Here is a 27,558-nt window from a genome sequence, read left to right as displayed (position 1 = left end):
TGACTCAAAACTATCTCATTATAGCCATTAGCTCAAAAACCTCTAAACACATCACTTACAAAAATGACCTTTTGAGAAAGCACGACACCCCAAACTTGAATGAGTGACACCTCATTAACCTGCCACAACCCACAGCTCAAAGTGTCTGTTTCTTTGTACCAATGGTCCAACTGCACGGACACTTGCTACCCTCAGAATAACTGCCAGAGGTCACAGTGTTGAGGGAGTGGACAGTAAATGAAACACGGGCTAACAGCCAGACAACCACACACACACACTGACTCACTCAGACACACTTACTCTAGCACAGGTGCAGACAGCAACACCCCTGAGTTGTAGGCAACACCTCAGGGGATTTGTTTGTATGTTTGCCAACACTTAAGAGCATTCATGGCTTCTAGTTCAGGATAGTGAAGGTAAGATCCCCACTGGGCTAGCTCTGGATCTGTTTCACCATCACACTATGAAGTGGAAAGTTTTTTCATCAACATACGTTCAATGTTACTGAAACATTCCATATATTAAATTCTGTGATCTTCAGTTAGTGTAAGATAATGAGTATTAAATTGGAAAAATAGATAGAAGGCACCGTTCGACCTCGAATTGCTCCAAGGTCCACTGAGATATAGGAGTGCCTTAATTTCACTCTGGTAAACGCAGTGCTGCCTCTCGCATGTGCATGGTGTGGGGCCCTGTGTGTGCAACAATGACAATAAAAAGCGTTCTTCATAATCGGTGGATGTACTGTCCACTATACTAGAGAGGGACATTGTACACAATATTTTATTATAATTATCTTTTATGCAAAGTGAGATAGGAAGAGAGCATAATGGAGCCAAGGATGTATGACAGATTCAGTGTGTTCTATGTTGCAATTGAGGCTGACTGAGGCTGAGATTTGTGTGGCTGAACCCAGTTGGGTTTAGAGTTTAGGACTAGCATCAGCAGGCCACCAGGCTCACAGTGATGATGCTAACAAATTTTCCTGAGCTTTATTTCCTGCTGGGAGTCAATGATTTCCAGATATGTAAATCACGTCCTGATTGTGATCAAGACCTTAGCCAGCATTGTCTATATGCAAGGTGACATTGTGCCCTTTGACTTATTAAGCCCAAGATAGCTGGTTAGCATGTTAGCTTCAAAGGAGAGAACCTTTGACAGAGAACCTGACATCTGTAAGGACATGTGAGGCTGAATTTGGTGGAATCTAACCAGTAAAAAAAAAAAAAAAAAAAAAACTCAAGAAGGAAAAATAAGAAACATCCCAGCTGAACTGAACTAAAACCAAGTACAGCTGGAGGCCCTGGGAAATGAGAGCAATGTGTAATCAGAAGATTAGTCCCATGTACTGGATTATATATTCCATTTGATATCATTGCTGCATTTTGGAGTGATAGCAAATCACTGGAGAAAGTCGGAAAGTCGGAGAAGAATTCAGAGCTTACATTGACAGTGATAGCGCCAAGAAAAATATTCAATAGCAAGGAAAAAGTCCCATATGTTAAAGTACTGAAGTATTATGACCAAAATCTTAGCAATGGTTTGTTTGGTTTTACTATTATTATTATTATTATTATTATTATTATTATTATTATTATTATTATTATTATTATTATTATTAATGATAATGATAATAATAATAATAATAGCTTTTAATTTTATCTGATCTTCACTTTGATGAAGCAGAGTTTTTACAAAAGCAGGAATAAAATTTTAAACATTTGTAGCAAAAGTGAAGCTGTACCTTATCCCTCTCATGTCCTGCTCAACTGTTTGGTAGAGGCCTATATTTTAAAAACATTTTTTTTATTTTTTATTTGTTATTTTGATGTTATTATTGCCCCAAGGAAATAAAAAATGCTAAGAAAAAAAATGTCATTGCTTTTTTCTTGGTGAGGACATTAAAGGGTTATATACATATTCAATACATTCACCTGCGGAAAGTTTTAATCTGTGTAGCTGATTAGACATGTAGGCCAGTGTATGTGTGGTGTGTGTGTGTGTGTGTGCCCTTTGCACATGGAGTTTGTAATCAGCTGTCACAGTGGGCTCTGTCCCCATCGCAGCAGTTTAGAGCAGAGCTTGGTTCAGGACAGTGAAGAGCTCTTTGGTCCACTTTGCATGCTGATCCACAGCGGACGGACAGAACCAACATTCAGCCTGCGCTTCTACATCATATTGATTAGCTGCACTTTTTCAGCTGTAAGCATGACAGTGTGAGCGTGTCTGTGTGTGCTTGTGTTTGTTTTGCCTGTTTTCAGACTCCTGTAACTGTGTTGGGAAGAGACAAGACTGAAGGTAAGGCCTGAAGTGATCAATAGTTAATCGCCTTTAATACTTCCACTGGTTTTTGTAATAAACTATAATAACACATTTGCTACATCTTTCCATACAATTTGCAAGTTTTAATATAATTATTTGTTATTTTAACCAGCTTGTCATATAACCAGCAAAATCTTTATTATAATTGACAAAAATAAAAATGAAATGCCTAAATACTTATTATTCTTGAGTAAGTCAAACTGAAAAATATGCATTTATCCTACGTCTTAATTAGCAATCACAATTTTAAATAATTTGAATTTGACAAAAGACAAATAAAGTTATATTTTGTTGTTAATCTTTTATGCACCGAAACACTTTATATCATCACACATATAGAATTTACACCTGAGAAATAATTTTTCATCAGTTGTTGGCCAAAAGTGGCCAGTAAATATATATTTTTTTTCATCTTTATTAAATACAAATACAAGTGTAATACAAGTGTGGGAAATGATTTTTTTTTTTTTTTTTTTTTATAAAGCATCTCAGAATTCTTCAAAATATATAGGTTCATCTTTTACAGTACATACTTTACCTACAATTTGATGTTCATGATAACATAAAAAAATGTTTTCAAAAATCAAAAAAACAATCAGGACCTTTTTTTTTACCTTGATGGTCAGTGTCATGCAGTGAAAAAATGTTGTGAAGGATAATCCATATTTTTTTATATATTTTTTTATATATATTATAATAATAATTGCCAGTTGATCTACTGCATTTACTGTACGTTTTTATTCCCAAAGACAATACATGTTTCTTTTCTAAACACATGCTTTAATAAGAAAACATAAATTTGAAACCCATCAATGCAAACCAGTCATAGGCTTGTGCTGGTCCCAACCCTGGATAAATAGGGGGTTGCTACAGGAAGGGCATCCGCCCTAAAAACTGTAGCCAAGTTAATCATGCAAGCCACAGGTTTGACTTGCTGTGGCAATCCCAAATAAGAAATAAGCTGAAAGAGGAGAAGGAAAAATATGAATATGAAACATGAATGAATCAATTAAATTAAGTTTGTTCAGAAGAATATATTTTGTAATGATTTTGTCCATGATGACAACTAAGTGAATTAGAAAGAGAGGCAATCTCTAGTTATGAATTTGCAGGATAGCCAGGAAGAAGACAGGAAGATTTCTTGGATGGTGTACCAAGAATAGAACAGATTCTCTGCTGTTTCTACGTTTAGCTAAACTCAAGTTTATCCCACTGAATCTGATAAATCCAATATTAGAAGTAGCATTTGTCCAGCCCCTGGAGTCAATACCAATTAAATATCATTTTAGTTAGTAATCTGCTCAATCCAGAAAAAAAATCCTGAGCTGGTTGTAAAACCTTTCCATGCAGTATCCACTGGAAGGTATTCTCTTTGTTGCACTCAGATGTTCACAGTGAAAATGACAAATAGTTCAAATATATGTTCCTTAACTACCTCCCTGGCCACAAACAGTTGACCAATCAGAACACGAGCAATAACTTTGGATGGTGGGAGGAGGGGGTTTTTCAAAGCTAGTTCATGGTTCAACAAGTACTTGTTTTAATTCAGTCACATTTTATTTAAATACAAGTAATTACAGAATCCAGTAATGTGTCCTGTTAGCTTGAAAATATATCTAAAACGGAAAGCCCTTTTTATGCTGCAGCACATTCCAATAAGTTGGCTCCTTATGACTCTAATAACAGTGTTTACACCACTGATTTTTTTTTCTTTTTTTCTTTTTTTCTTCTTTTGTTCCACATGTTGGTGGAGATGATTGAGCTGGGCCTTGCTGATGGCAGCCTGATTGACGAGCTGATGGAGCTGACAGCTCAGAGTCTCAGCCACCTTGAGATCCAGGAGCACTTCAACATAGTCAAGGAAATTGGCAGAGGGAAATATGGCAAAGTCTTGCTGGTCACACACCGATTCAGAGGTATGTAAAAAATGTCATCAGTTATCTCCTACAGTACCTTCAAGAAAAATACCATATTTATATTGATTTCTGTCTATCAACAATTAGAGACATCCAATCGTGTTTATCAACAGCTGAACAGCTGATGATATTTCAAGACAATGAAAATGTTTCATGAACGCCATTCATAGCTGATAAAGATGGACTTGAAATAGATGAGGAGCTGTTGCAAACCAGCTGCAGGAGAGAAGTGTGAAAAATACAGCTTGAAAAGATGATGATAAGACAACACCCTGAGTGACTGCAAAGCTGGAACCCAATTGAGCCTGAGAGGGAAAGAGTCCAGCCAGTGGAGCAATGGCCTTGTGGCAGAATGCAGAGTAATCTAGTGGTTCAAGGTCTGCAGGATTTGAATTGGTGCTTTGGGAAAGAAGATAGCTGAAAAGCCATGCATAGATGCAATTATCACAATTATACAGCAAAATAGCTGCCCAATATCACAAAAATGCTCAAAGATCCAATCTCTATCTTTAGACAAGGTGTCTGTGATCAGTCCTATTTATAGCCAAACTGAAGTGTGGGTGGTCTGCAGGGACTCCCATGGCCTTGAAAGTGATGCCCAAAGCCTCAACTAAGCTGCAGGGCTTTCTGCGAGAGTACTGCATCTCCTTACACCTGTCCCGCCACCCCTGCATCGTGGGCCTCTTTGGCATTGCCTTCCAGTCCAATGAGCACTACTGCTTTGCCCAGGAGCTGGTCATTGGCAGGGACTTGTTTGCTGTCATCCAGCCAAAGGTGAGTCAAAAACTGGAAAAACAAAACCAAGGTACCGAAACTGCTACAGTGAGGGTGTGTTGAGCTACAATGTGTTAACTTTGTTAAGGAATCTTCTTTGCCAGGACTATGCACAGGGCTGTGTGTTGTGGATCTTGTCATTAATGTCATTAGCACAAAAGGGAGGGAGGAGCAAGGACTAGAATGTAACATACGTACATAACAACATACCCGATCATGCCCCTACAGAAAAAAAACGTGTCAGGACCATATTTCACCAACAAGGAAAATTGCATGTTCTAACAAAACAAATGCTTGGTATGGGATGCTCTTGAATTCTTCATCTTTCAGATGCCATATCTGTCAATCCACAGTCAGCACCATCCAGGTAAAAGAGGAAGAGAGGAGAGGAGACAACCATTGGAAGTAGGGTTGGGTGGAGAGCGGACAAATACATCAGCAAAAGAAATTAGAGATTGAGATTGATATTTTCCAGAGGAGCTGTGGTTAAAGTGGGCTAGCATTTGTGTTTCCTTAATATGATTGAAGACAAAGTGCACATATAATGATAAGGCTAAGTCAGTGCTCCTCAGTTTTTTTCTGTTAGGCCCCTCCTAGGAAGAAGAGATTTTTTCTCGCTCACCCACCCCCACCCTCAATCTCTGCCACGTATCATTTGTCTATAAAATTGTTATAAAAACCCTACTAATACACTCTGACAATTAGAGCCATCTATTGTAGTGGAGGTGCAATTGCACTTTATTCTAATAAGGCAAAAAAAGCATGTTCCGCGGGGTCACACATGCCCCCCCTGGCTTGGCACCACACCCCCCCACTATTTTAGAAGCTCTGGGATAAGTACAGTTGAGTGCTAGTGTGAAAATGCTCACACTCCCTCTTTATGCAGTGATTCTGGCATACTGACACTATGGCCCTGTCCTCCATTTTGAATTTATTCAGGTGGGTATACCAGAATCTTCAGTGAAACGCTGTGTTCTCCAGATCGCCAGTGCGTTGGAGTTCATCCACAGCCATGGCTTGGTCCATCGTGACGTCAAGCCTGAAAACATACTCTTGCTAGACAGTCACTGCTGTCAGGTAAAACTGGCAGACTTTGGCCTGGCCCAGAAAAGAGGCACCCTGATACGATTCATCTCGGGTACCCTTCCCTATATGGCCCCGGAGCTTTGTGGCATGGCACTGCTGGATGGACAGAAAGAAGTGACTGCCCCTCCACTCAGCGTGGAGCCGAGCCTGGACACCTGGGCCTTTGGAGTGGTTATCTTCTGCATCCTCACGGGATACTTCCCTTGGGAGTGCTGCATGGACTCGGACGACTTCTACCAGGAGTTTGCTGACTGGTGCAGACTGGAGCAGAAGCCAAACATTGAGGAAGACGTCCCTCCGCTGTGGAAAAGGTTCACTTCCGAAGCCATGGAGATGTTCAGTAAGCTCCTGTCTTTGGATGCAGAGAAGAGGTCCACAGTTGGGGAGGTAAGAGCGTACATGGAGAACGACTGGCTTAAGAAGGCACCTGAGAGTGGAAAGCAGCAGACAGCAGAGAAAAAATGACAGTGAGGGGGTGTAACATGCTAATGCGTAGTAACTTATAGACTGTGTTTTGGGATTTGTAGCTGCTCCAGTAGCATTTTGAATATTATTTTAAAGGCCTTAAAGTATGTGATGGAACATGGGATTTTTCAGCGATGGAAGCCCCATTACTCTGAAGGCTGTGCCCGAGTGTCCATTATCAATAAACAGAGATGTCCTGATGGTTTAAACATAAACCACATAACCACAACCAAAAATATCTGAACTGCCTTTTTTTTTAGCTTGTGTTTCTTGGGTGTTCTTCAGTATTAAGTTATGATGCAGTTTGCGTAGCAAAATGTTAATATCAGCTCCTGCTGTGTTTGTGTGATGCAGGACATGAAACCATCACAATTTTCATACTGTCAGTTTAGGTTTGAGGAGTATGAACTGTTTACTGTTTACTTTACCAGTGTTGCTGTTGTGTCACTGTAAGGTCATTTAGTAATGATGCTCTTTAATATTTGTGTTATTCTACACAGTAAATGTGCAGCAGTGAGGAGGAAGTGTACGCTTATTCACCAGATAAGCGAATAACAGATTTATAGATGAACAGAATAATAGATGAAAAGATTTCTCCTCCAGTACTGTATAAGCCCACTCATATTTGAATCATTTTCATGAATTACAGGTTGACTGGAAAGCTGTAAACTTGTAGACTTTTATTATATCATAAATGCATTTTCATTGTTTTTGTGTTTTGTTTTTTGTCCAACTTATGACTGCATCCACCTATTTGTGTTCAGTGTTGTGTATATATAGGGTCATACCATGAAAGCACATAGAAAAAACTCAAAAAATTAAACATTGCAAATGCTGCACCAATCCACTTCTTTTCAGTCACTCTCTTGAGAACCCAAGTGGCTTCTTCAGCCTGTTCACAGACAGAATCTGAAGCAGATGGTTCTCCACTGATGGTCGCCTGCTCATGACCCAAACCTGTATTATGTATCTTTTTGCCAGCACCATGCCTTACAGCATATTTTGGCCATTGCACTAACCAGGGTCATCTTTCATGCTGACCCCTGATCCTGACTGCATGTTTAGGTCTGTCATACAGATACTAATAGAGCTGAGGCAAATCCATCTGCAAAGCCTGTGTTGGCATTTGACTCATAAACTATCTGCTTGCGTTCACACACAACAGAACTTGTGTTGAGAAAGTAATGCTTTGCATGCCTCTTGTGTGTAATAAGGTATTATGGTAAGCATATTAACCTTACACACTTTTAAAGTTCAACCTTTCATGCAAAGAAATGAAATGTAAAAACACAGTATTTCATTTTCTGAGCTTTACAGTGGAGATTATCTTTCTTCAGGTTTGCAGAAGAGCTTACATAGACCGTTAATGACAGCTAAAGAGATAGATAAAGAGTAGAACTTCTACGAAGCTATATCATGTTGATCACTCATCTCATCATCATGTAATTTCCATTCCATGCCAAATAAAGATGCTTTGGTTTTTGTTATGTAAGGTCACGATCATATCTACACTGCTGTCACATGTCTACATCACTTCAAGTGTAAATTAGTGAAACATCATGTGATTCAAAAGATGGAAACACGTTCCTGTTGACAGCACAGTTCTTGCCCATGAGTCCCTACAGAAGAACTACCTTCACCGAGGAATGTTTGTGGAGCTGCTTACTGAATAGGTCATCTAAGACCAGCTTTTCCCTTCCAATGTAAAACAGCTCTGGCTGCTGTTTTTCCATCTCTAGCCAGCAACCATATTTACAGACAGACATGGCACTCTACGTATGATCATCTACAGCATTAACTGCAGAGACATTGGCTTATTATATATAGAGAAACTCATAAACATGAATTACTGTACTCAAGATTTATGACTTCACCTTTCTATTTGTTGTGCATTTAGAGTTGTCAGAAAGAAACAATGAGACAAAGTGCACAAACACACTCACACAAACACACTCATACACACACATAAAGAGCAAGAGCCTCACACAAGAAGCCAGGCTCTCAGGATGGCATCGTACACATGGGAGCACTATTAATAAAACCACTCTGTTATGGAAAATCACCACAACTGGGGCCTTTCTTCCAGCTGACGGCCCCTCTGTTTCCTCTTTAAAAAGCCATTGTCAGGCCTCAAACATAATCTGCATTTTCACATCATGAGATCTGCAGCCAGAAGAGGACTCAGGATGTTGTTGTCATCTAGTCGAAGGTCATGGAATAGTCTGTTTAAAAATTGATAATGAAACCTAAAACTGACATTCATAATAAAGCTGTGTTGAATGTGATCTGATATCTAAAGAAACTTTGTGTTCTATGATATTCTGTGATAACATTCTGATAAGGGCAGTGTTTCCACGGACATAATTCATAATATTCACACCTACACTGGGGTACACCCTGGACAGGGCCAACACATAGAGACCAACAACCACTCACACTCACACTCAGACCTACGGACACTTTAGCGTCACCAGTTAACTCAAGCATGATGTCTTTGCACGATGGGAGGAAATCAACGCAGGCAGAAGGAGAACATACAAACTCTGCAGAGAAAGGCCCTGGGTCAGGGAATCGAACTTGCAAGCTTCTTGTTGTGGGGCAACAGTGCGAATCACTATACACTATACTTTAACTTTCTGATCTCAGATTTTTGAAGTCTGCATTGTAACAAATACTGTTATTGAAAACATCCACATTTTGACTGAGGTGTAGCTGATTTGATTTCACTTTGAAATCTTTTGTTCATTCAGCACCACCCACAACAATGCCAGCTTGCATTACATTCCTGCAACCTTGCACATGTAAATACTATAAACAATGAATGGATAGAACACACTATGCACTCTCGAGATCATTATCAGGCCACTGATTATTCAGGTTTCTTCTAAGAGGAACCACTTGACAACTTTGCTGTATTATGTTAAATTTCATCCAGAAGTTGATTAGTTATTTCAATGAAAATCACTATCGTCCCGATGATGGTACTAAAGAAGCAGCCAGCACAGAAAGTGGTAGAGACGTGGAAATTCAAAAACATTCATAGCAATTGGAAAGCACAGAGCTGCATAAATACATTAATTATGACCCTCTGTACTTGTAAGGTACATACTAAAGCTCATGTTCAATTTCCTGTTCACTATCTGTATGATAGATGATGCTATTTGTCTATAGATGCATGTTCACAATTGTGTCCTTTACTGTCACATCTTATGTTGGATATAAGCCTAAATATAGATTTAATCTTGGTTATGGTGTTTCTCAGTGACTTTCGTGCATCTCTCATAACACTATTAACATTTGAACAGCAGTTAGTTCAACCTCCACAACATTTAGTCATTTGTGCACATCATAGCAGCAGTTTCTCATTCCTTCCAACAAATTGAAAATGCTTTTGAATTACTTTCAATTGCTTTCATACAACTCTGCTGTTTTGTAACTTTATCATTTCCTTAATTAACTATACTTGTGAATAGAGAATAGTCATTCCGTATAATTTAAGTCATTACATACAAAAATGTTGAACTATTTTTCAAAATCTGTCAATTCTATACATTTTTACCTGTTTTTTTCCTGAAAAAGTCTTCTAAATGGAAGCATTTCTCGTAGGTGAACCTCAGCTGTCACTGTTGAGAAGAGCTGTGTGAAGCATCAGTTGCAACCACTGATAAACCACTTCTCCATAGCCACTCAGAGCTGAATCCCACGAACCCCCACTTTACAAACATATAAGACCCAAGCAGGACAGAGTGTGCACCATTTCTATACTGTGACACAGAAATGGAAGGTCAGCCTTGTGGATGCGGGGAGGAAGGGGAAGAGGAAGGAGGATTCCTGATGAAATCAGGGCTACAATTGGAGATCACATTGTCAATCACGGCCTCACAATGGCTGAGGCTGGTCGAAGGGTGCAGCCAAATATCAGGAGAAGCACTGTAAATTCAATTATTCAAACATTTCATGAGAACAGGTAAGAAGCACTAAACATTCTGCACTGCATTACTGTCTTTGTTTCATACATGAAGCTTGCAGTGGGACAGGAACTTATCACTTTTTACATGTTATATTCCGACTTACAGCTTTACTGCAGCAAAGATTTAGTTCATTGTTGTGTTCAGTGTTGTTACACATTTACTGTAATTTTACTCTGCACCACATAGGATTGCAAGACAACCTTGCTGAGGTGGAAGACGGCCCCTTTTGTCTCCGCGACAAGAGGAAGCCATTTGTGCAATGGTGATTGCAAACTATGCCATATGGTTGAGAGAGATACACAGTGTTGTTGTAGAGGATGACAACATCTTTGGGAATACTGAATCTATTTCAATCACTACAATTAAGAAATTAAATGCACATGAAACAATTGTACAATGTGCCATTTGAACAGAACAGTGTCAGAGTGAAGGAGATCCATCACCAGCATGTACTGGTAAAATATGGATATGTTCAGTGCTGTAAACTGTTTACTTTGTGTAGTGCCATGCACTACACTTACATGTCAGTTCTGTGTATTCACAGAGCATACTGTCCAAAATGCATTATGCTGCACAGGAAAAGTTGTTATAGTTTGTGTACTGGAGCTGGAGGCCAGGGAACTGCTGCACACATTCATATACCTTGAAGAGGCGGGTTTCAATCTGGCAAAAGGTAGAAGGCGTGGAAGGAATCGCATTGGACAGAGAGCAACCAGTGATGTCCCAGGCCAGTGGGGAGGGAATATTACTACGGGTGCAGCCATTTCATAAAATGGCATCCTACCTCCTCACCCATAAGACGGGGGTCTGCTGACTTTTTTAGACACTCTTTACAGGGACATAATCCCTGAGAATGAGAGGGGTCTGACTGGAGATCATCAGAATAAGCATGTTGTTGACATCACTCAGATGTGGTCAGACAGAGACCGAGTTTTTCCTGGAGGTGGTAGGTATATGACCAGTATCTAGATACCCAAATGGCCCTGCTAGCTGCCGTGGATGAAGCACGTGAAGACATCACAGCAGAGTCCTGTCGAGGGTGGATTCGACCCTTGAGGAGATACTTTGCTCGCTGCATTGCAAGAGATGATATTCACTGTGATGTAGATGAAAATATGTGGCCAGACAGAGAGGAACATCTGAATGTACATGAATGATTTACAGTAATGTGCATGTTCAGTTGCAACATGAACTGCAATGTTGTTTACAGTTGTGCACAGCTCTGTCCGGAGATCATCAGAATAAGCATGTTGTTGACATCACTCAGATGTGGTCAGACAGAGACCGAGTTTTTCCTGGAGGTGGTAGGTATATGACCAGTATCTAGATACCCAAATGGCCCTGCTAGTTGCCGTGGATGAAGCACGTGAAGACATCACAGCAGAGTCCTGTCGAGGGTGGATTCGACCCTTGAGGAGATACTTTGCTCGCTGCATTGCAAGAGATGATATTCACTGTGATGTAGATGAAAATATGTGGCCAGACAGAGAGGAACATCTGAATGTACATGAATGATTTACAGTAATGTGCATGTTCAGTTGCAACATGAACTGCAATGTTGTTTACAGTTGTGCACAGCTCTGTCCAAAGGGAGTTTATGTTCGTTGTAAATAAGGGTGTATTTTTTTCTTTGTGTACAAATTACAATTGCAAAGTGCAAATGCAGTAAAACTGTGAAACATACATATTCAGTTTCTTGTACTCAATTACCTCACTAAATACACTTAAGTGTAACTTTACTATCTTGACTATCTTGTTCATAAACCATGGTGTCAGGAATTTTCATTTTGATGACACTGACACGTTTATTGATGAGGATACTTGCCTTTGACAAATGAACTCTCCATTTTAAGCAAATGGCACACTTTTGCAGGTTATCAAATAGGTTTGACAGTTTGTACTAATTGTTTTGAGAAACCCATTAACTGTTGTGAAAATAGTGTTGTGAGAAATGCACCAAAGTGACTGAGAAAAAACTATGTTGCACTCTTAAAAAAAAAAAAATCTATATATATTTATCAACTTCAGCTACCGGGAAATGGCAAGCGTCAGATCACGATGGCCAAGCCAGGTACTTGACAGCAAACATTGAGGCTGGTGTGATGTTTGCATATCAGATGAGAGCTACTGCTTACAAATTAGTCCCTTTGGGTGTATCACTTGGCCCTGTGATCTCACTGGCCCTTGGATCACCCGTGGCTAAACATGTGGGGCTTTACCCGATCCCTCAAAAGCCATCAGTTCATTACCAGTGGCCATCCACATGCTCGCATTTGTACCAAGCAGACTTTCCCATGTGTTTTGAATGGAGGTACATTTCATTAAATTGAATTTAGCAGCACAGAGAGAACACTTTTAAGAGACTTTTAAGAGAAGAGAAAGTGAAACTTTTTTTTTTTTTTGTCCTTTGGGATACCACTAAGCTGAATCACAGGAGTTCATTAATAATAAATCAATGTCTCAAAATAAATAAAACTCATTGTACTGTTAAATGAAAAGAACAGCAGTGAAAGTGAGTCCCTCGACGACGGATGCTTTCTGGAGAAAATGGCTTATTGTGCTGTGTATCAAACTATACACAATATATGGAACATACAGTTTGATACTCAACATCTGAGCCATTTCCAAAACCCGAGAGTCTCAGATCTGTCAATAGGTGCAATTGGAAGATAGATCCTAAAATCTGAACAACGGCGCAAAACAAGTCTTGAAAACTATTTATTGTCATTTTAATTAAAGCTGATGTTAACGCAATAGTTTATTCAGCACAACTGCCTGTTTATTCCATATAGGAAGAAAATAAGTAAAGTAAGAGATGGAAACCAGAATGACTGACGGTCTTTTTTTTTTACATTTTATATCTATCTTACCTTTTTGTTGTAAGTCTCTATCCATTGATTACATTTTATATTTTAAGTGGGTTAATATGTGCTTTACAAATGAAGCTACTTGGCCTTTTAGAAGTATGCATGTTATTCTCATTGTTTTGTTTTTTTTTTTGCATAGCACACAAGTGGAGTCAGGTGGAAACCACTAGCTAACAGAAACATAAGCTTAAAAGTTTTATGTTTAAATGCACTTTGGCTTTTGTAAAAGTTTGACTGAGTTATAAAATATTTACTTATGTTGCAGAACTTCCTCACCTTCAGCTAAGCTAACTAGCTGCTGGCTATACCTTTAGATTTATTGGAGAGACATGAGAGTGGATTAAAAAACAGGAAGTCTCAATGTTACATATTCTCACTAAGCATCCACAATGGGTAAAGAAAACTTGCAATAATATGACCAGAATTCACTGTGCCAGGTGAGTTATTAAACTACGTTTGACTCATATAAGATTTATTTCAGTGTTGCTGTCAAGTGTGTCTTATGAAGTTAATTTTATGGCACTGCAGTTAAAATATCACACAGATAAAAGAGGTCTAACTATGGTATATACATGATATACATGTTGAAAGAAAGAGTGACTATGAATACATTTGAAAAAATCCATGAGTACCAAAAGAAAATATAGGTTTTAAAAGCAATTTTGCATAATTTTACATTCTAACAAAACACAATCATCCACATTATAATGCACAAAAGGAGACCTAAAGTTGACGTGATCTTCATCAGTGAGCAGTGCACAGATTTGTGATGTCTATTTGCACATGCTCTTTTTCCACTTCACAAACTGTCCATTTTTGTCCAATTCAAAAATCATCTGCTTTTAGATTTAAAATACATATTTAAATTATGGATCTGATCATTTCAATTTTGAGTTTTGTACCATTTTGAAATTTTTATTCAGCAAAAAAAACTGCAGTCGAGTTTTCCCAGTAAAAGGGAGCTGAGTTTTGAGATGATCCAGATAGGATTTTATTTCACCTGGTGTTAAACTCAATTTTGGCTCACCCATCTAGATCCGGCTCTAGATACTCCCCATCTTTCTGTCTCGATAAAGGAGGTACTACTCTGTTGCTTTCAGTGGTGTTTGTGGGGTTGTTGTGTACTTCAGCTTCAGTTTGCATGTTTTTAGGGCTGGGCTCAATGTCGTCATAACTCTCCTGTTGGTCATCCACCTCGTAGGTCACGCCATCTATTGGCAGAAAAATAATCACATTATATTTTCATTTAATTTAATTTACATTTTACTCTGCTAACTGACAATTAGAAAATCCCCTGGGTAATATGAGGTCATAAGATAGAAACTTTCCATGAGCAGGGCTTTGATCTTGGATGTAGTTTTCTCTTTGAGCACCAGTTGTGGCAGCCGGAGAGGTCAGGGGCTGAGCCTCACCCACTTCATCGATGTCATCATAAGGAAGAGAGGAAGTGCTCCTTGCATCTGTGACGACTTCAGCCTCTGATCTGAATCCTGCATGAGAGGCAACACAACCCGAAAAGCTTCATCTTGACGAAATTTCAGAGCATAAAACGAGATAAAACCAACAAATTATGCTTCAAAGATACTCTGTCAGTATTCCAAATTTTTACACATCTTTGCCTAATTTACTAATTTAAAATGCCACAGCTGCACAAACATAGACTGAGAGACTGCAATATAGTCGGAGAACAATTTTAATCAAATCATTAAAATACATTAGGAACGAACAAAATAAGAAAGGTGACATTTACATGTATAAGAATGGGGGTAAAAAACAAGTATAATAAAGATATTAATAAAGGTTTCTATCATACCACAGAGAATATTACCATATATACCTTAAATAATAGAGGCATATACATAAAATAAAACCATGAATTTGGTTTAAACTCACCGCCATGACTGAGGTCTTTCATTTCGTTTTCTTTATCTGTAATGTCCTCATAGTTGCCACTTTCAAACTCTTCTTCATTCATTGACTGCATATTCACTACATGAAGACAACATTAGTCATGATGACATACAACAACAGCACAAGAAAAAGAAAACAGAACATTATTCTTGAACATATTACAAAGAGTCTTGTCAGTGCTTTTAAACAGACTTGATGGTCTCTTTTGTAAGATTCCTATCATCCTGCTGTGGATTACATAAAATATTTTATATAACACATACATGCGACTCAGCCATGACCACGGTGAATGTATTAAATCATCTGAGGTACAAATAGACCCCTCTAATAAATCTATGAGTTCCTATCAGCTGAAATATAAAAGCTGCAGAAAGGCTGGCCTCTTGTGGCTAAATGGCTCCAATGCAATAGGATCAATATTATTGACTTTTGCCAGTTTGTGTTCTGTGCTTTTTTTCAGTGTGCATGTAACTGCAAGTGAGGCAATAACAGGAAGGACAGGTACGTTGAAAAACAATCAAATACTCACTCCGCTTGCTCCTCTTGGTTTTCTTGACAATCCAAATTCGTACAAATATCGTAATCAGTATCACCAGCACCAAAAACAATCCTACTCCCAGCAAAATAGACACTGTTGAGATTGGTCTAGATCGAGGTACCTTGGGTGTTGGTACATACCCTGAGAAGAAACAGCCACATTTACTCTACGAATCATTGCTTTTAATATCAGAGGTCACATATATTACATAGGTCTATGTCCGTGTGTCCTTAGATTATACATCGGGTGTAGGTTTTTATTAATTCTGCCCTCAGCCACATCCCAAATCCTCCCCACCTGGACCATTCAACCTCAGGGGATTAGATTTTGATAAGGGGGCCCAAATACATAAATGAGGCGTATACACACAGACAAGGTCTTGATCATCGGGGTCTATGGAAAACAAATGTGCAGCAAAATTGTGTGAATTTTGTGCAGAACATTCTTGTTTACAGAGCACAAGCTGTTAGACAGTTAATCAACAGATGATTCTGTTTGTGTGCTCTGCTGTTTCCACTTAGCATTGCTTAAAATTAGATCCTCCATTAGTCTGAGGGCAAACTGTTTCAATACATTTTTATTCTTTATCAATCACTATTTCAAAAGTCTGTCTAGTAGAGTGGTTGTCCAAAAGCTTGCTGATGTGCTCCATCTGTAATCCTCTATAATTAGTTATTTTCTGTCCCATGTCTGATCTGTGATCTGTGCAGCTTTTTTAATAAGTGAGATTTATAAACCAGAAGCACGGATATGTTGCTTTTATAACTGACAAAAATAAGGCATATTTTTGGTTTTGTGCATACACATACATGCACATAGTAAGGAATGGGTTTTATGCATTTGGTCCCTGCTGTTCTTTGAGCTCCATAGAGAAGCCTGAGAGAGGAAATCTAAAATTATAGTAACGTGGCTTTTGTTTTTTAAAATAACTGAAATGTTATCTTCTAAACATCAACAGTTGATATAAAAGCCTTGCATAGCCTTTTTCACAAAATACAAAAATCAAATTCTTACACAAAAAAGCTGAAGTAATATTTTTAGGAGGTAGTCTGGCTCATTCAGAAAGGCTTCAGAGTGTTTTACCTTTACAGTAGATCTCAGCTGGCTTTTCATCCTTGCAAGACATGTTAGTGACGCAGTGTTTGATGTCCATGTGATTGTGTGAGCATTCCAGTGAGACGCCCATCTCCTTGAATGAAATGTATACTTTTTAGATGAATTCCGTTTCCATCCATGCAGAACAACAGAGTTGTCTGGGTTATTTACCTTTTCCTTTGGGTAATTATCTCCGATGTCATTCGAAGGAGGTCCACATTGTCTAAGCATTTCACATAACTGTTTCTTTGCAGTCTCAGAAAGGGTCACAGGACAAACCTTTTCCCATTTATCTCCATATTTGACTTCAATCTGACCTCCACATTTTTTTGTAGTTCTAAATTGAACAGTAGCTAAGAAAAAAAAAAAAAAAACACAGATAAAATGAATGAATGAAAATTGTTTTGTTTGAACAGTGCTTGAACAGATGAATTTAATGTTTGGAGAATAACCGCCCTCACATATGTCTGTTGACTGTGTAGATAAGGGTTAACCAAGAGTCTGGGGTGTCACAAATAAAAAAACATGACTAACCATTAAATTGGCATTTTAAATGTAAGTGACATTGATTTTCTTGTTTCTCTCTCTCTTTTTTTTTTTTTTTTTTTTTTTTTTTTTTGAGGGTTGGGGGATGGATACCCTGCATTGTACATAGTTCAAAAAATACACACATGCACTTACCAACACAGTAAACGGAGACAGGGGGATTATCACACTTTTCTTGTACTCTCTGGCACTGGCTAAGTTTGTAGCTGTTTTTATCACAGAGGACGTGGTGGTACAGAGTATCCTTGGCGGGGCTGGACTTGATCTGAGTAGCAATAGCATTGCTGCAGTTCTGTTCTTGGCAAACCAAGTGTGAATACTGCTGGTTCCAGTGACTGCTGCACACTTCTGTATTATTAATCTTCACAATGCCATGGCAATGTCCTGACAGGGTGACCACGGGCTCATCTAGGAAGAAAAGAAATGAAAGAACAAATAATAAAGACAAATGCAAATTATCTAGCGTGTTCTCAGGTGTCAAAGAGAGAAGCATAGACTGTAAACAAAGCACTAAACCTTTCTGACCTACCATCTAATGACCATCAGGGGGTGACCCCAATGACTACGAAAGAAAATTCGCTTGTATTGAAGTCTATGGGAAAACACACCCTTGCTTTATTAGCACAGTGAATCTTGAGTGAAGAATAAAGCGATAGCTTCCAGTCGTTGATACAATATGATGAATTTTTTTTTCTCAATTACGGTTCCATTTTGAGGAAAATAGACCAGAAAGTAGGGGATGCATTAGATTCTTTGCTACTGTGTCACCGAAAGAAATCAGTATAAAGTTTGTCCACAAATCAGGTAAGACACTTTCTACTTTGCATTATCAGCAATGAAGAGGAACAACATCCAATATTTACCAAAGTCCTGGTTCACAGAAAATAAAAAATAAACAAAAGGATTATACAACAATTTTAGCAAAGCCATAGCTGCTCATGGAATACCTCCACTACATGAAATATACAAGTTAATTAGCCCAAGCTTGTGATCTGTGGAACATGAATCAATACTTCAGGATTGTAACATGCCCAAAGTTTGACAGCTACTGAATGACAATGGATGTAATCTATAGTACCTATAAAAACAAAAAATGTACCTTGACATGTAATGAAGAGCTGCTTTCTTTTTTTAGTTTTTGATGTACTGTTTTCACAGTCCCAGATTGTTTCTGCTTTGTTGTTGCCACAGCTGAAGATGTTTTCCCAGACAGCAGCTGACGTATTGCGATACTCTGTGGACTGTAAGCTGCCACACTTCAGATCCTGGCAGAGCCTTTCTCCTGATTCATTTGTCCACCCCTCATAGGAGACGGCCTTAGTGCCTGTCTTGGAGTAAACAGACACAAGTCCTTTGCATCCTTGGCTGACTTTCATCTTTTTCCATCCTAAGGAACAACAGACATGAGATTCAAGAAATGCACAAATCAAAAAACTTGACAGAATCAGCAGAAACCCAAAGATGAAGATAATTGCAGCATGTCTGGCACTTTATTTAACCCTTTAAAACCGACGATCCCATTTGCATGTCTATTTTTAAATGCCAGTAGAATAGCAACTAAATAAGGTAGAGAAATATATATATTATTTTAAACCAGAGGAGTGACACTTTAATACCAGGCTTTCGGTGTATACCGGCTCGCTGTTTCTTTGCACTAATCGGTGTCCAATAAACACGGAGAAAGCACAAACAACAAAACTATTTTAATCTATGCTGCAGCTGTTTACTGCACTTCCAATGATAAAATCTACGCCATGTCACTGTCAACATGAACTATCACACAGTTTTCTGCTGTGTCAAGCCTCGCCATATGACCTGGGATAATCGGAAGTGACATCGTTTTCCCGGGAGTTGTAGTTTTTCCCATGATCATCTGTTAGCTTTAGACTTAGACGTCACTCTCATTTGTAACTTAATTTTTGCTCTGATGAAAAAACACACACAGCCAACTCATGGCAGACTCACCACACACTCCTACACACATAATTATAGATCGTGGAAGTGCTAAAAGGTTTTACGCGCCAATTATGGATTCGGATGAAGATGGTGATGATCACCACTCACACTCACACACCACTGGTTCGGATTCTGCCGACAGTGGAGATGAAGCCAACGTTGTTGAAGGGATAGATCCCTCACATGACATGTATACATATATTCATGAAATATATATGTATATATTGAGTTAGAGAAAAGTTTGGAAAACATTAGGATGGCCATATTTTGATTTCCAAAAAAGAGGACACTTAGAATATTGTATAGAAGGGATTGAAAAATAATATACCATTAATATACAACTGAAATAATTTCATGCCAAATGTGAAGAATTCTTATATTACTCTCTTGCTGAAAACTTCTAAAACATTTTGTGCAGTGTTCAACACAATAAAAGTATTTTCATTTATTCTTATTAATTGCACTTTTCATGGATGAACATAGTCTGATATGAAGATATTTATACTCCGAAGTAACTAGCACACTTAGACACTGGATTGCACTATTGTAAATAGTTTCTTTTAAGGAACATGGCATCTTTCTGTATTTTGTGCAAAATGTTCATTTTATTTTACTTTTTGATGCAGTCTATAAAAATGAGTGTATCTCAGAAACTAAGCAACGAATACACCCAAAATAACTTTCCTGTGGTTTGAAAGGACTTTGTGCAACTTTTTTACATTTTCAATTTTGTGGGATAGAGCTATACCATTTCTGTATTTGGTAAAATATGTTGTTAAAAAAAGCAATTTTCCTTTTTTTGTGGTTTATTGCATTTTCGAGCAACTTATATAGTTATAGGAATAGGTATCGGTAGTTTTAGGTATTGGAGAGAAGATTGTTACACATACCTGAGCAGTGGAGTCCAGCAGGAGTGCAGGATTCACTCAAAGTGATATTACAATTTTTGATGGTCTTTCCTCCATTCCCAGAACAATCCATTTGTGAGATCCTATATCTCTCTTTTGGTGTTGGTCCAAAATAGGTGATATTATGATCAGCCTGACCACAATTCAGCTCTTGACAAATAGTGTCTTGTGTATCTTTGTCTTGAAGAGCGCTCAGGCACACTGGGAGCCATTTGTCTTGAAACAAAAGTTCAACATTTCCAGAACATTTGTGTCTGTTACCGCTTAATTTTGGTTTAAAACTGCCTGCAATAAGACAATAGAAGATACACAATTAAGCTTATTTTAATTAAGAGCACTTCATATATATAATTAAAGTTTTTATCATGATAAAACACCATTTCTAAATATGAATAAACATTTTTGCCATATATTGTTGGTACAGAAAGACGTTATATCTATAAATGTTTAACATTTGTTTTTTATCTATGACCACTCCAAATAAAGAGCCATTCGTCTTTTTTGTTTAGCAAACATAAGATTGATTGATTATTGGGCTCTAATAATAATGTAAGGCAGTTCTCACCAATGCATCTTGATTGGAGGAAAATAAATATTAATAATTTATGAACTTTCCTTTTAGATTTATTTCAAATCCAAACAAGTGTAATAGGCCAGAGGCAATATAATGTCCACTTCAGAATTTTAGCTTGCCTTAAATATGAAATAGAAAATATTTTTTAATCTCTCTCTCTCTCTTTCTCAGTAAAACAAACCATTAGATGCAAAATATTGTTGTTCGCTTCCAAGACGTGTGCAGCAAGACAGCAAGTTAAGGCTGCGGCGAAGGGACAAACAAGCAGAACACAATTAATGCTGTAAAAAAATCATACTGAATCCAAAAATTACCTGAGCAAACCACAAAGGCTTGGTTACGCTGACATATGCTGTCATGGCCGTCATCGCCGTCATTCATGACAAAGGTGTACTGGGCCAGGCTAGTACTGTCCTCTGCGGTTGAGTAGAAACTCTTGACCATCACATGACCTGTTCTCTCTGGTGTGTCGTATTTCGGGACTGGCTTCCCACAGTTCAGCGTATTACACACAATCTCAGATTGCTTGTTATTCCAGGCGTCCCCACATACACCTCCACTCTTCCCTTCCATCTCAATGATGACATGCCCCCAGCAATTGTTCGTTAGGCTCACTGTTACTGATCCTACACAAATAGGAAAGAAGATGAGGATGCTGTTTGCCAAATCACATCAGCAGATTGTTTGATAAACCTAAGGATTCCTCAAACCAGTCTGAACTAAAATTGTTATAACTCCAAGTTAACATAGGGTGAAATACACAACCAGTCAAAAGTTTGGACACACTTCCGTATTGAATGAGAAAGTATGTCCAAGTGTACGTCATCTCCGAGCAGCATCAGAGAACAGAATACATGAATGTGATGATGAGAGAACACGGCCTCTGTACCTGTACAGACCACATAGGCAATGGTGACATTTTCATCAGGTGTCTCGGGCGTCAGATCACATTCAAACTGAGATCCGTGGCTGAGGGCGCAGTTGTCTGATAAAGTCATTTCAGCAGTTGGGATGACGGTACTGACATGGGTGGCATTCCCACAGTGCACCTGCTGGCACACTGTGTTTGCTAATTCTTGGTTCCATGTCTCATTAGAGCCGGAGAGCCAGTGAGTGCTGCTGTTGTACATTATTTTCACCATGCCAGAACAGGAAGTGTTTCCATCCAAAAATACCATCTTGTGCTCTGATGAGGTCAAACAAACAAAGGGATACACAGCAGTTAGACCATTTCGTTAATTAGCTGTTGTAACTGATTTTTTTTTTTTTTTTTTTTTTTTTAATTATTATTTTTATTTTAGTCCTGGCTGTTGAAATTGTAATTACATTACCCAATTTGGACGGAGTCAAAGTCAATGTAAATATACACATCTGGTGGAACTGAAGATGTGACAATGAGGCACAATAAGAAAGGCCAAAATAACAACATACTCACTCTCACATATTATTCCCACTAGCTCCTGCTCTTGTGGGCTGATGCTGGCTTTTCCATGCTGTTGAGATTCAATACACTGAGCTATGGTTGTGGCTTCATCAGGGCAATCCCCAAGATTGACATTTTGACCCTTGATGAATTTTTCCACACTTAGCTTTCCCTTGTCCCCACAGCCCATTTGCTTGCAAATGACATCTGAATTGTGCTCAGGCCATTGTGTTTTAGAAACTGGTCTCCACAGGCCATCATACAGGATCTCCAGTCTCCCAGCACATTGTCCAGGACCGTCTTTCAAATCCACTTTAATGCTCTCTGTCCCATAACAACGAAAGAACTGTTAAACACGTCTGCACATAAAACATTACAAATATGCATTCAGATGTAAATAAATCACAAAACATGAAATCACCACACAATGAAGTTAAATGAAATTGCTACTGAATAGAAATAACTCTCCACGACTTTCCTATCTTTCCCCTCATGGGCAGCTTGTCTCTTGTCTTTTTTTATGTAATACCTTTACTACTACTGGATGGCAAAATTTCCTTCAGGATCAGTAAAGAGCTGATTCTTAGAAATACACTTTAAAAAAGACCAAAATTATTCCATTGGTATTACAGAAAGACATTATCGACTTATGATCAGTGCCACATCTCACCTCCACAGATGACATACGCGATGGACTCACAGTGGGAGCGATCATGCTTTGCCTGACAGTGCCACAGTGAGGACTCACTGCCCAAACAGTCCACATTATCCATTATCCCAACTACACTCGACGGCGTTGTCTTATAATCAGCCACCTAGAAAAAAGCAGGGTTGATCGTTTTCATTTGTTACTGATAGGAAATCAATATAATAATATTAAAACTCATAATCATGAGCAGTAAAAGATGAATGAATGAATAGCATTAATAGCTAATAGCATTTTTTTTTCTTTTGGTAGAGCCGATGGAGCTCTTTTTACATCTACACATAGCAAACTGTTTCTGTGTGGGCGTCATGCTAAGCTGAGCATCCTAAACACAGACATAAATGAATTCCAAAATATTCCAGTACGCATTCAAATTGAAAAAAAGTGAAGAAACAAAAATGCATAATGAAAAAAAGGTTGAGTCGATAAACACTGAGTTCAAGAATCCCAGGAGCTCACTTGGCCTGGTCATGTTAGGTCCATGTTTCTGCTGTTACTGTTATTTCTTACCTACCTCTGTGCTACTGATAATCTTGGTGTCATCGTGTACAGTAATTGCAGCTTATGGCCACAGGGGAGCGCAGCACCAATCACTTTAGATAAACTTTTGTTCATCATAAACACTGTCAGAACTCACTATTCCGCACTTGAGCTCCTTGCAGACCACCTTGGCATCGTTTTCAGTCCACTTGGAGGCGCATACTGGGCTAATAACTCCATTCACATTAACATGAACTTCCCCGAAGCACTTGCTGGGATTGTTGCCTTTCATCAGAACAACATTAACTTTGTCTGTAAAGAAGCGGAAAGTGTTTGATGTCATGGTTCACATTTCAGTTGTTTTGATCTAAGAAGGACTAAATTCAACTGGTTGCTTGAGGCTGATTATGGAAATAGTGTGGCTGAAATCAATCAAACAAATGACCTGAGCATGTCAGTGTGCTGTTGATGTCCAAGCTGTCATTGGCGTTACCACAGTTAGTCTGGTGGCACCACAAATCAGGGTTAGTCGTGTCCCCGAAAGGGCTCCACTTGTCATTTTCATATCGCTCTAGCTGTCCTGAACAGACATTTGATGCATCCCCACTGATTTGCAGTCTCTTATAATCTGTTAAAATCAACAAATTCTTCACTCACAGACATTTTTCCAACACTGAACTAAATCTTGCCACTACATGTGTGTGTGTGTTACCTGTGCATACAACAGAAACAGGACGATCGCACGTGGATTCTTCTGTTACACATTGCCATAGATTCGTCACAGTTTCAATGTTTGAACAGTCAATCTTCATTTTTTTTGCCTCTTTGAAGTTTGTCGACTTCATCCACTCATTGGTTGGGAGCTCCTTGGCTTTACCACACTTCAGGCTTTTACACAAATTATCAGCATCCTTTGTTTCTTCATGTGAGAGGAATTCAAACATAAAATGATTGATAATCATCATCAGGTCTCTTTTTTTGAGCACATTTCATACATTCATGAAAATCATAAAAAAATCTTAAGTTCCGTTTAATGAGAATTTTGTCAAAATGTATACACATGCAAAAGTATTCTACGCTGCCTGGAAGGTCATGAAGTTTATTAACACACAGTTTACTGGCAACTCCTATTTAATTCAGTATTTCGAAACTTACGCATATTCCACCTTCCTGTTATTTCCACTTTGTTACTTCAAATTGTCCATTTTATACAAAGGTATTTATTCTTTGTTCTTCATTTAATTCTGGGGTACTTATTTAAGCAAATTACCAGTCATTTAAAACTTTCTTTTACATATTAACTCGCATAACCTGTGATTGTGTAGTAAATGTCAAAGCGGGTTAAGTAAGACAAACATGGGTATGCTCTGAAGTCACTGAATCATTGATACTCAAGCAAAAAATATTACTTCCCTAATTATCCCAGTCAATCATATCTCAGGATTCCTCCATGTTGGCCACGTCACATGAACACAAGGTCCTGATTTCCTTTTTGAACTCACATTTAAAAAACAAAAAATGTGAACTGTCTTACCCAAGCTTCCAGCACAAAAGTAACCTGAATTTCTGGCATTTGAATATTTCACAACTCCAGCACAAATCTGAGTGCCTTTGTATTCATCAAGAGTTAGTTTGATTTCATCTAGAGGGCAAGAAAAGGTTATGGACAAAATCAATAACCAACAGCAGTTAATATCATGGACAGCTCTGAGAAACTACAGAGCAGCTCAACAAATGGAAAAACTGAAAGGCAAGCCTCACCTGAACATTTGATCTTTTTCACGGAGTCTTTTGTGTAAACACTGATGCCCCAACCAGGAAAGCTGCAGCTCCACAGATGATCTTCTTTTCCATTACATTTCAGTTCATTGAGCCACACTTTTCTGCCCATGGGTATTCTGTCATCTTCATGGTCCATTAAAGGACAGTCAGTCCCACAGTGAGTGCTTCTGCACACCACTTCTTCAGTGGCTTTGCTCCAGCCTTTATCCCCAACATAGCCCCACGTCTTCTCATAATAGACAGAAACATGGCCTTCGCACGGACCACTCCCTCCTGTCAGAATCACTCTTTTCTCCACTGGTCACAAGGCAGACATTTACATTTTATTGGGCGGATGCTTTTTTTTTTATCCAGAGATTTGTAATTATTATAATTTAAATTTATTGATTGAATGTATTACACTGTATTGTTACTGTATTACACAGAAAAAAACAAAAAAAAAAAAACAAAAAAAAAATGCAGTTGTGTACTTCAAAATAAATAATATATAATAGAGACACATTAGTGTACTTCATCTATTAATTTATTTTGTTTTCTGGATTATGATCTGTAAAATCTATTAAATCTAAATATTGTTGATATATATTTCATCTGAGTTTTTCATTTTTGATTTTCCCTTTGTTTTCAGTGTTTAGACTACATTTTCAGAAGTAGTGGGAATGATATTTAACTGATTAAGATTATCAAGAAATCCAAAGTTATTTAAGGTAACTGTACTATTTCTTGATTGCTCAAATCTAAACTGACATTAAGTCATTAAATATTTGCATATAGATGTGACTATATCAAGAGAAGGTAGGCTTGATCCTAATCAAATTCTCAGACAATATTTTTGTGATATGGCAACTTTTAAAACTCAGTTATTAAATGAAGAATAATTTAGTAATGAAAAATAATTTTACCAATTTAAAAATTAATAATGAATATAATTTTATTGTATTTTAACTAACAAAAAATAATAGAAATTATAATCAATTAAATTTGTTACATTATTCCAATCTTATTCATGTCCAAAAGAAATACACAGAAAAAAAAAAAAAAATTAAACAAGCTTATTTTCAGTTCCAGAATTTTTCCTTCATGTCTAAACTGCTAAACTGTAATCTGTTGTCTTACAACCACAGGCTCCCCCACTTTATATATATATATACTTTTAGGATAAGTTTTAACTACTGAAGTGTTCAAAGAAAACTTTTTCATCAGAGCTTTTGACTTCAAAACCAATAAATCCTCAACAAGACATTTCCTGTTATGCCTGCATGTGGTTGCCTTATATAAATAGAAATCTTTGCCTTGAATATATTTAATGGAGGACCTAAAGTCTTTCTTCAAAAATTGAAGATTGCTTTTTTTTCTTATATCAAGAAGTGTTAAATCTGACAAACAATTCAGTTGTTATTTGTCACAAGTAAAGAATCATATATTTAAATAATATAATTGAGAAAAGAAAGGAATAGTTGTAACTTGCCTTCTGAGGTCACAGACTCACTGAGAGCAGCGTAGATGAGAAGGACGAACCACATTATCGCCACAGCTCATGACTATGAGAGTGAGGTAGATGATGATCTGCTCAGCTTTATATTGCCAACGATGTGACCGCCAAAAAAGGATATGAGCGGCAACCTATTGCATGTGCTATAAGTCCCACGTTTACACATTTTAACTCAGAAAGAAAAACTACTGAAACAGCAAATAAAAATACACTCATTAATGTTTATATCCATACATGCATATATTTGTGCATCTATATATGTATCATGTATAAATAAAGTTACCAAAGTTTAAGAGCTGATGCACATCATACATGTTCAGAAATGTTTCTCCTTGAATATACACCCTGATTAGAACATTGATTAAATAAATCCAATCCAGCTCTATTCTCTCAACATTTGGAAATAATAAAAGTTGTCTGACATCCCAGTAAGAGCAAAACTATTTATTTTTATATATGACAAAATATTTTCTCATGACAGAAGATCTTTTTTTTTTTTTTTTTTTTTTTTTTGGTTAATTTTAGTTGTTGTCTTATTGTTAGCATTCTCAACAAAATAATTTACCATGCACTGCGTGAATATTCTAAAACTAAAAAATACAAATACTTTATAACAAATAAGTAACATTAAACAGACTGAAAAATGTTCAAACCTTTGTATTGTTTAAATTGTGATATTAATCTTTGTCGTTACACGAATCCGTCAGCCTCATTCAAGTACATATGACTGGGAACTTTTCGATGTC

The 27,558-nt window shown here is 37.8% G+C and overlaps 2 protein-coding genes across 4 annotated transcripts; one reads left to right on the top strand and one right to left on the bottom strand.

Annotated features, from left to right (window-relative positions):
- The first annotated feature begins 2,082 nt into the window (after positions 1 to 2,082).
- Positions 2,083 to 7,327, top strand: LOC115046534 (serine/threonine-protein kinase SBK1). 2 transcript variants are annotated; one of them, XM_029506977.1, is made up of 4 exons: positions 2,083 to 2,298; positions 4,076 to 4,238; positions 4,810 to 5,012; positions 5,952 to 7,327. In XM_029506977.1, exons 2-4 carry the CDS (start codon positions 4,076 to 4,078, stop codon positions 6,561 to 6,563), a joined length of 978 nt encoding a protein of 325 aa, XP_029362837.1. In that variant the 5' UTR covers positions 2,083 to 2,298; the 3' UTR covers positions 6,564 to 7,327. The 2 variants fall into 2 exon arrangements, with proteins under 2 accessions (XP_029362837.1, XP_029362836.1); XM_029506976.1 differs by having other exon boundaries at positions 2,108 to 2,202.
- Positions 7,328 to 13,454: 6,127 nt separating this feature from the next.
- Positions 13,455 to 26,852, bottom strand: LOC115046816 (antigen WC1.1). Of its 2 annotated transcripts, none has more exons than XM_029507438.1 (19): positions 26,789 to 26,852; positions 25,300 to 25,617; positions 25,073 to 25,180; positions 24,251 to 24,457; positions 23,984 to 24,166; positions 23,696 to 23,850; positions 23,023 to 23,167; positions 22,365 to 22,676; positions 21,819 to 22,115; positions 21,244 to 21,555; positions 20,338 to 20,640; positions 18,591 to 18,878; positions 17,627 to 17,899; positions 17,117 to 17,298; positions 16,934 to 17,039; positions 15,842 to 15,991; positions 15,295 to 15,390; positions 14,730 to 14,891; positions 13,455 to 14,612 (listed from the first exon to the last, which is right to left on the bottom strand). In XM_029507438.1, exons 1-19 carry the CDS (start codon positions 26,841 to 26,843, stop codon positions 14,425 to 14,427), a joined length of 3,840 nt encoding a protein of 1,279 aa, XP_029363298.1. In that variant the 5' UTR covers positions 26,844 to 26,852; the 3' UTR covers positions 13,455 to 14,424. The 2 variants fall into 2 exon arrangements, with proteins under 2 accessions (XP_029363298.1, XP_029363299.1); XM_029507439.1 differs by having other exon boundaries at positions 13,455 to 14,620; positions 14,732 to 14,891.
- Positions 26,853 to 27,558: the final 706 nt, after the last annotated feature.

Source organism: Echeneis naucrates, chromosome 7 (assembly GCF_900963305.1).
Source record: "Echeneis naucrates chromosome 7, fEcheNa1.1, whole genome shotgun sequence".
Taxonomy (NCBI): domain Eukaryota; kingdom Metazoa; phylum Chordata; class Actinopteri; order Carangiformes; family Echeneidae; genus Echeneis; species Echeneis naucrates.
The sequence above is the reverse complement of the archived record's forward strand: the minus strand, read 5'-3'. Positions and strand labels throughout refer to the sequence as shown.

Bases quoted from the DNA above. Each gene is read 5' to 3' on its own strand.
- LOC115046534 (XM_029506976.1), top strand. From the start codon at position 2,122: ATGCTGATCCACAGCGGACGGACAGAACCAACATTCAGCCTGCGCTTC. The intron at 2,203-4,075 runs GTAAGCATGACA...ATGTTGGTGGAG, and splicing joins TTAGCTGCACTTTTTCAGCT to ATGATTGAGCTGGGCCTTGC. The intron at 4,239-4,809 runs GTATGTAAAAAA...GGTGGTCTGCAG, and splicing joins GGTCACACACCGATTCAGAG to GGACTCCCATGGCCTTGAAA.
- LOC115046816 (XM_029507439.1), bottom strand. From the start codon at position 26,843: ATGTGGTTCGTCCTTCTCATCTACGCTGCTCTCAGTGAGTCTGTGACC. The intron at 22,116-22,364 runs GTGAGTATGTTG...TGACCTCATCAG, and splicing joins AGTGGGAATAATATGTGAGA to AGCACAAGATGGTATTTTTG. The intron at 15,992-16,933 runs GTAAAACACTCT...GTTTCTTCTCAG, and splicing joins AGCTGAGATCTACTGTAAAG to GGTATGTACCAACACCCAAG.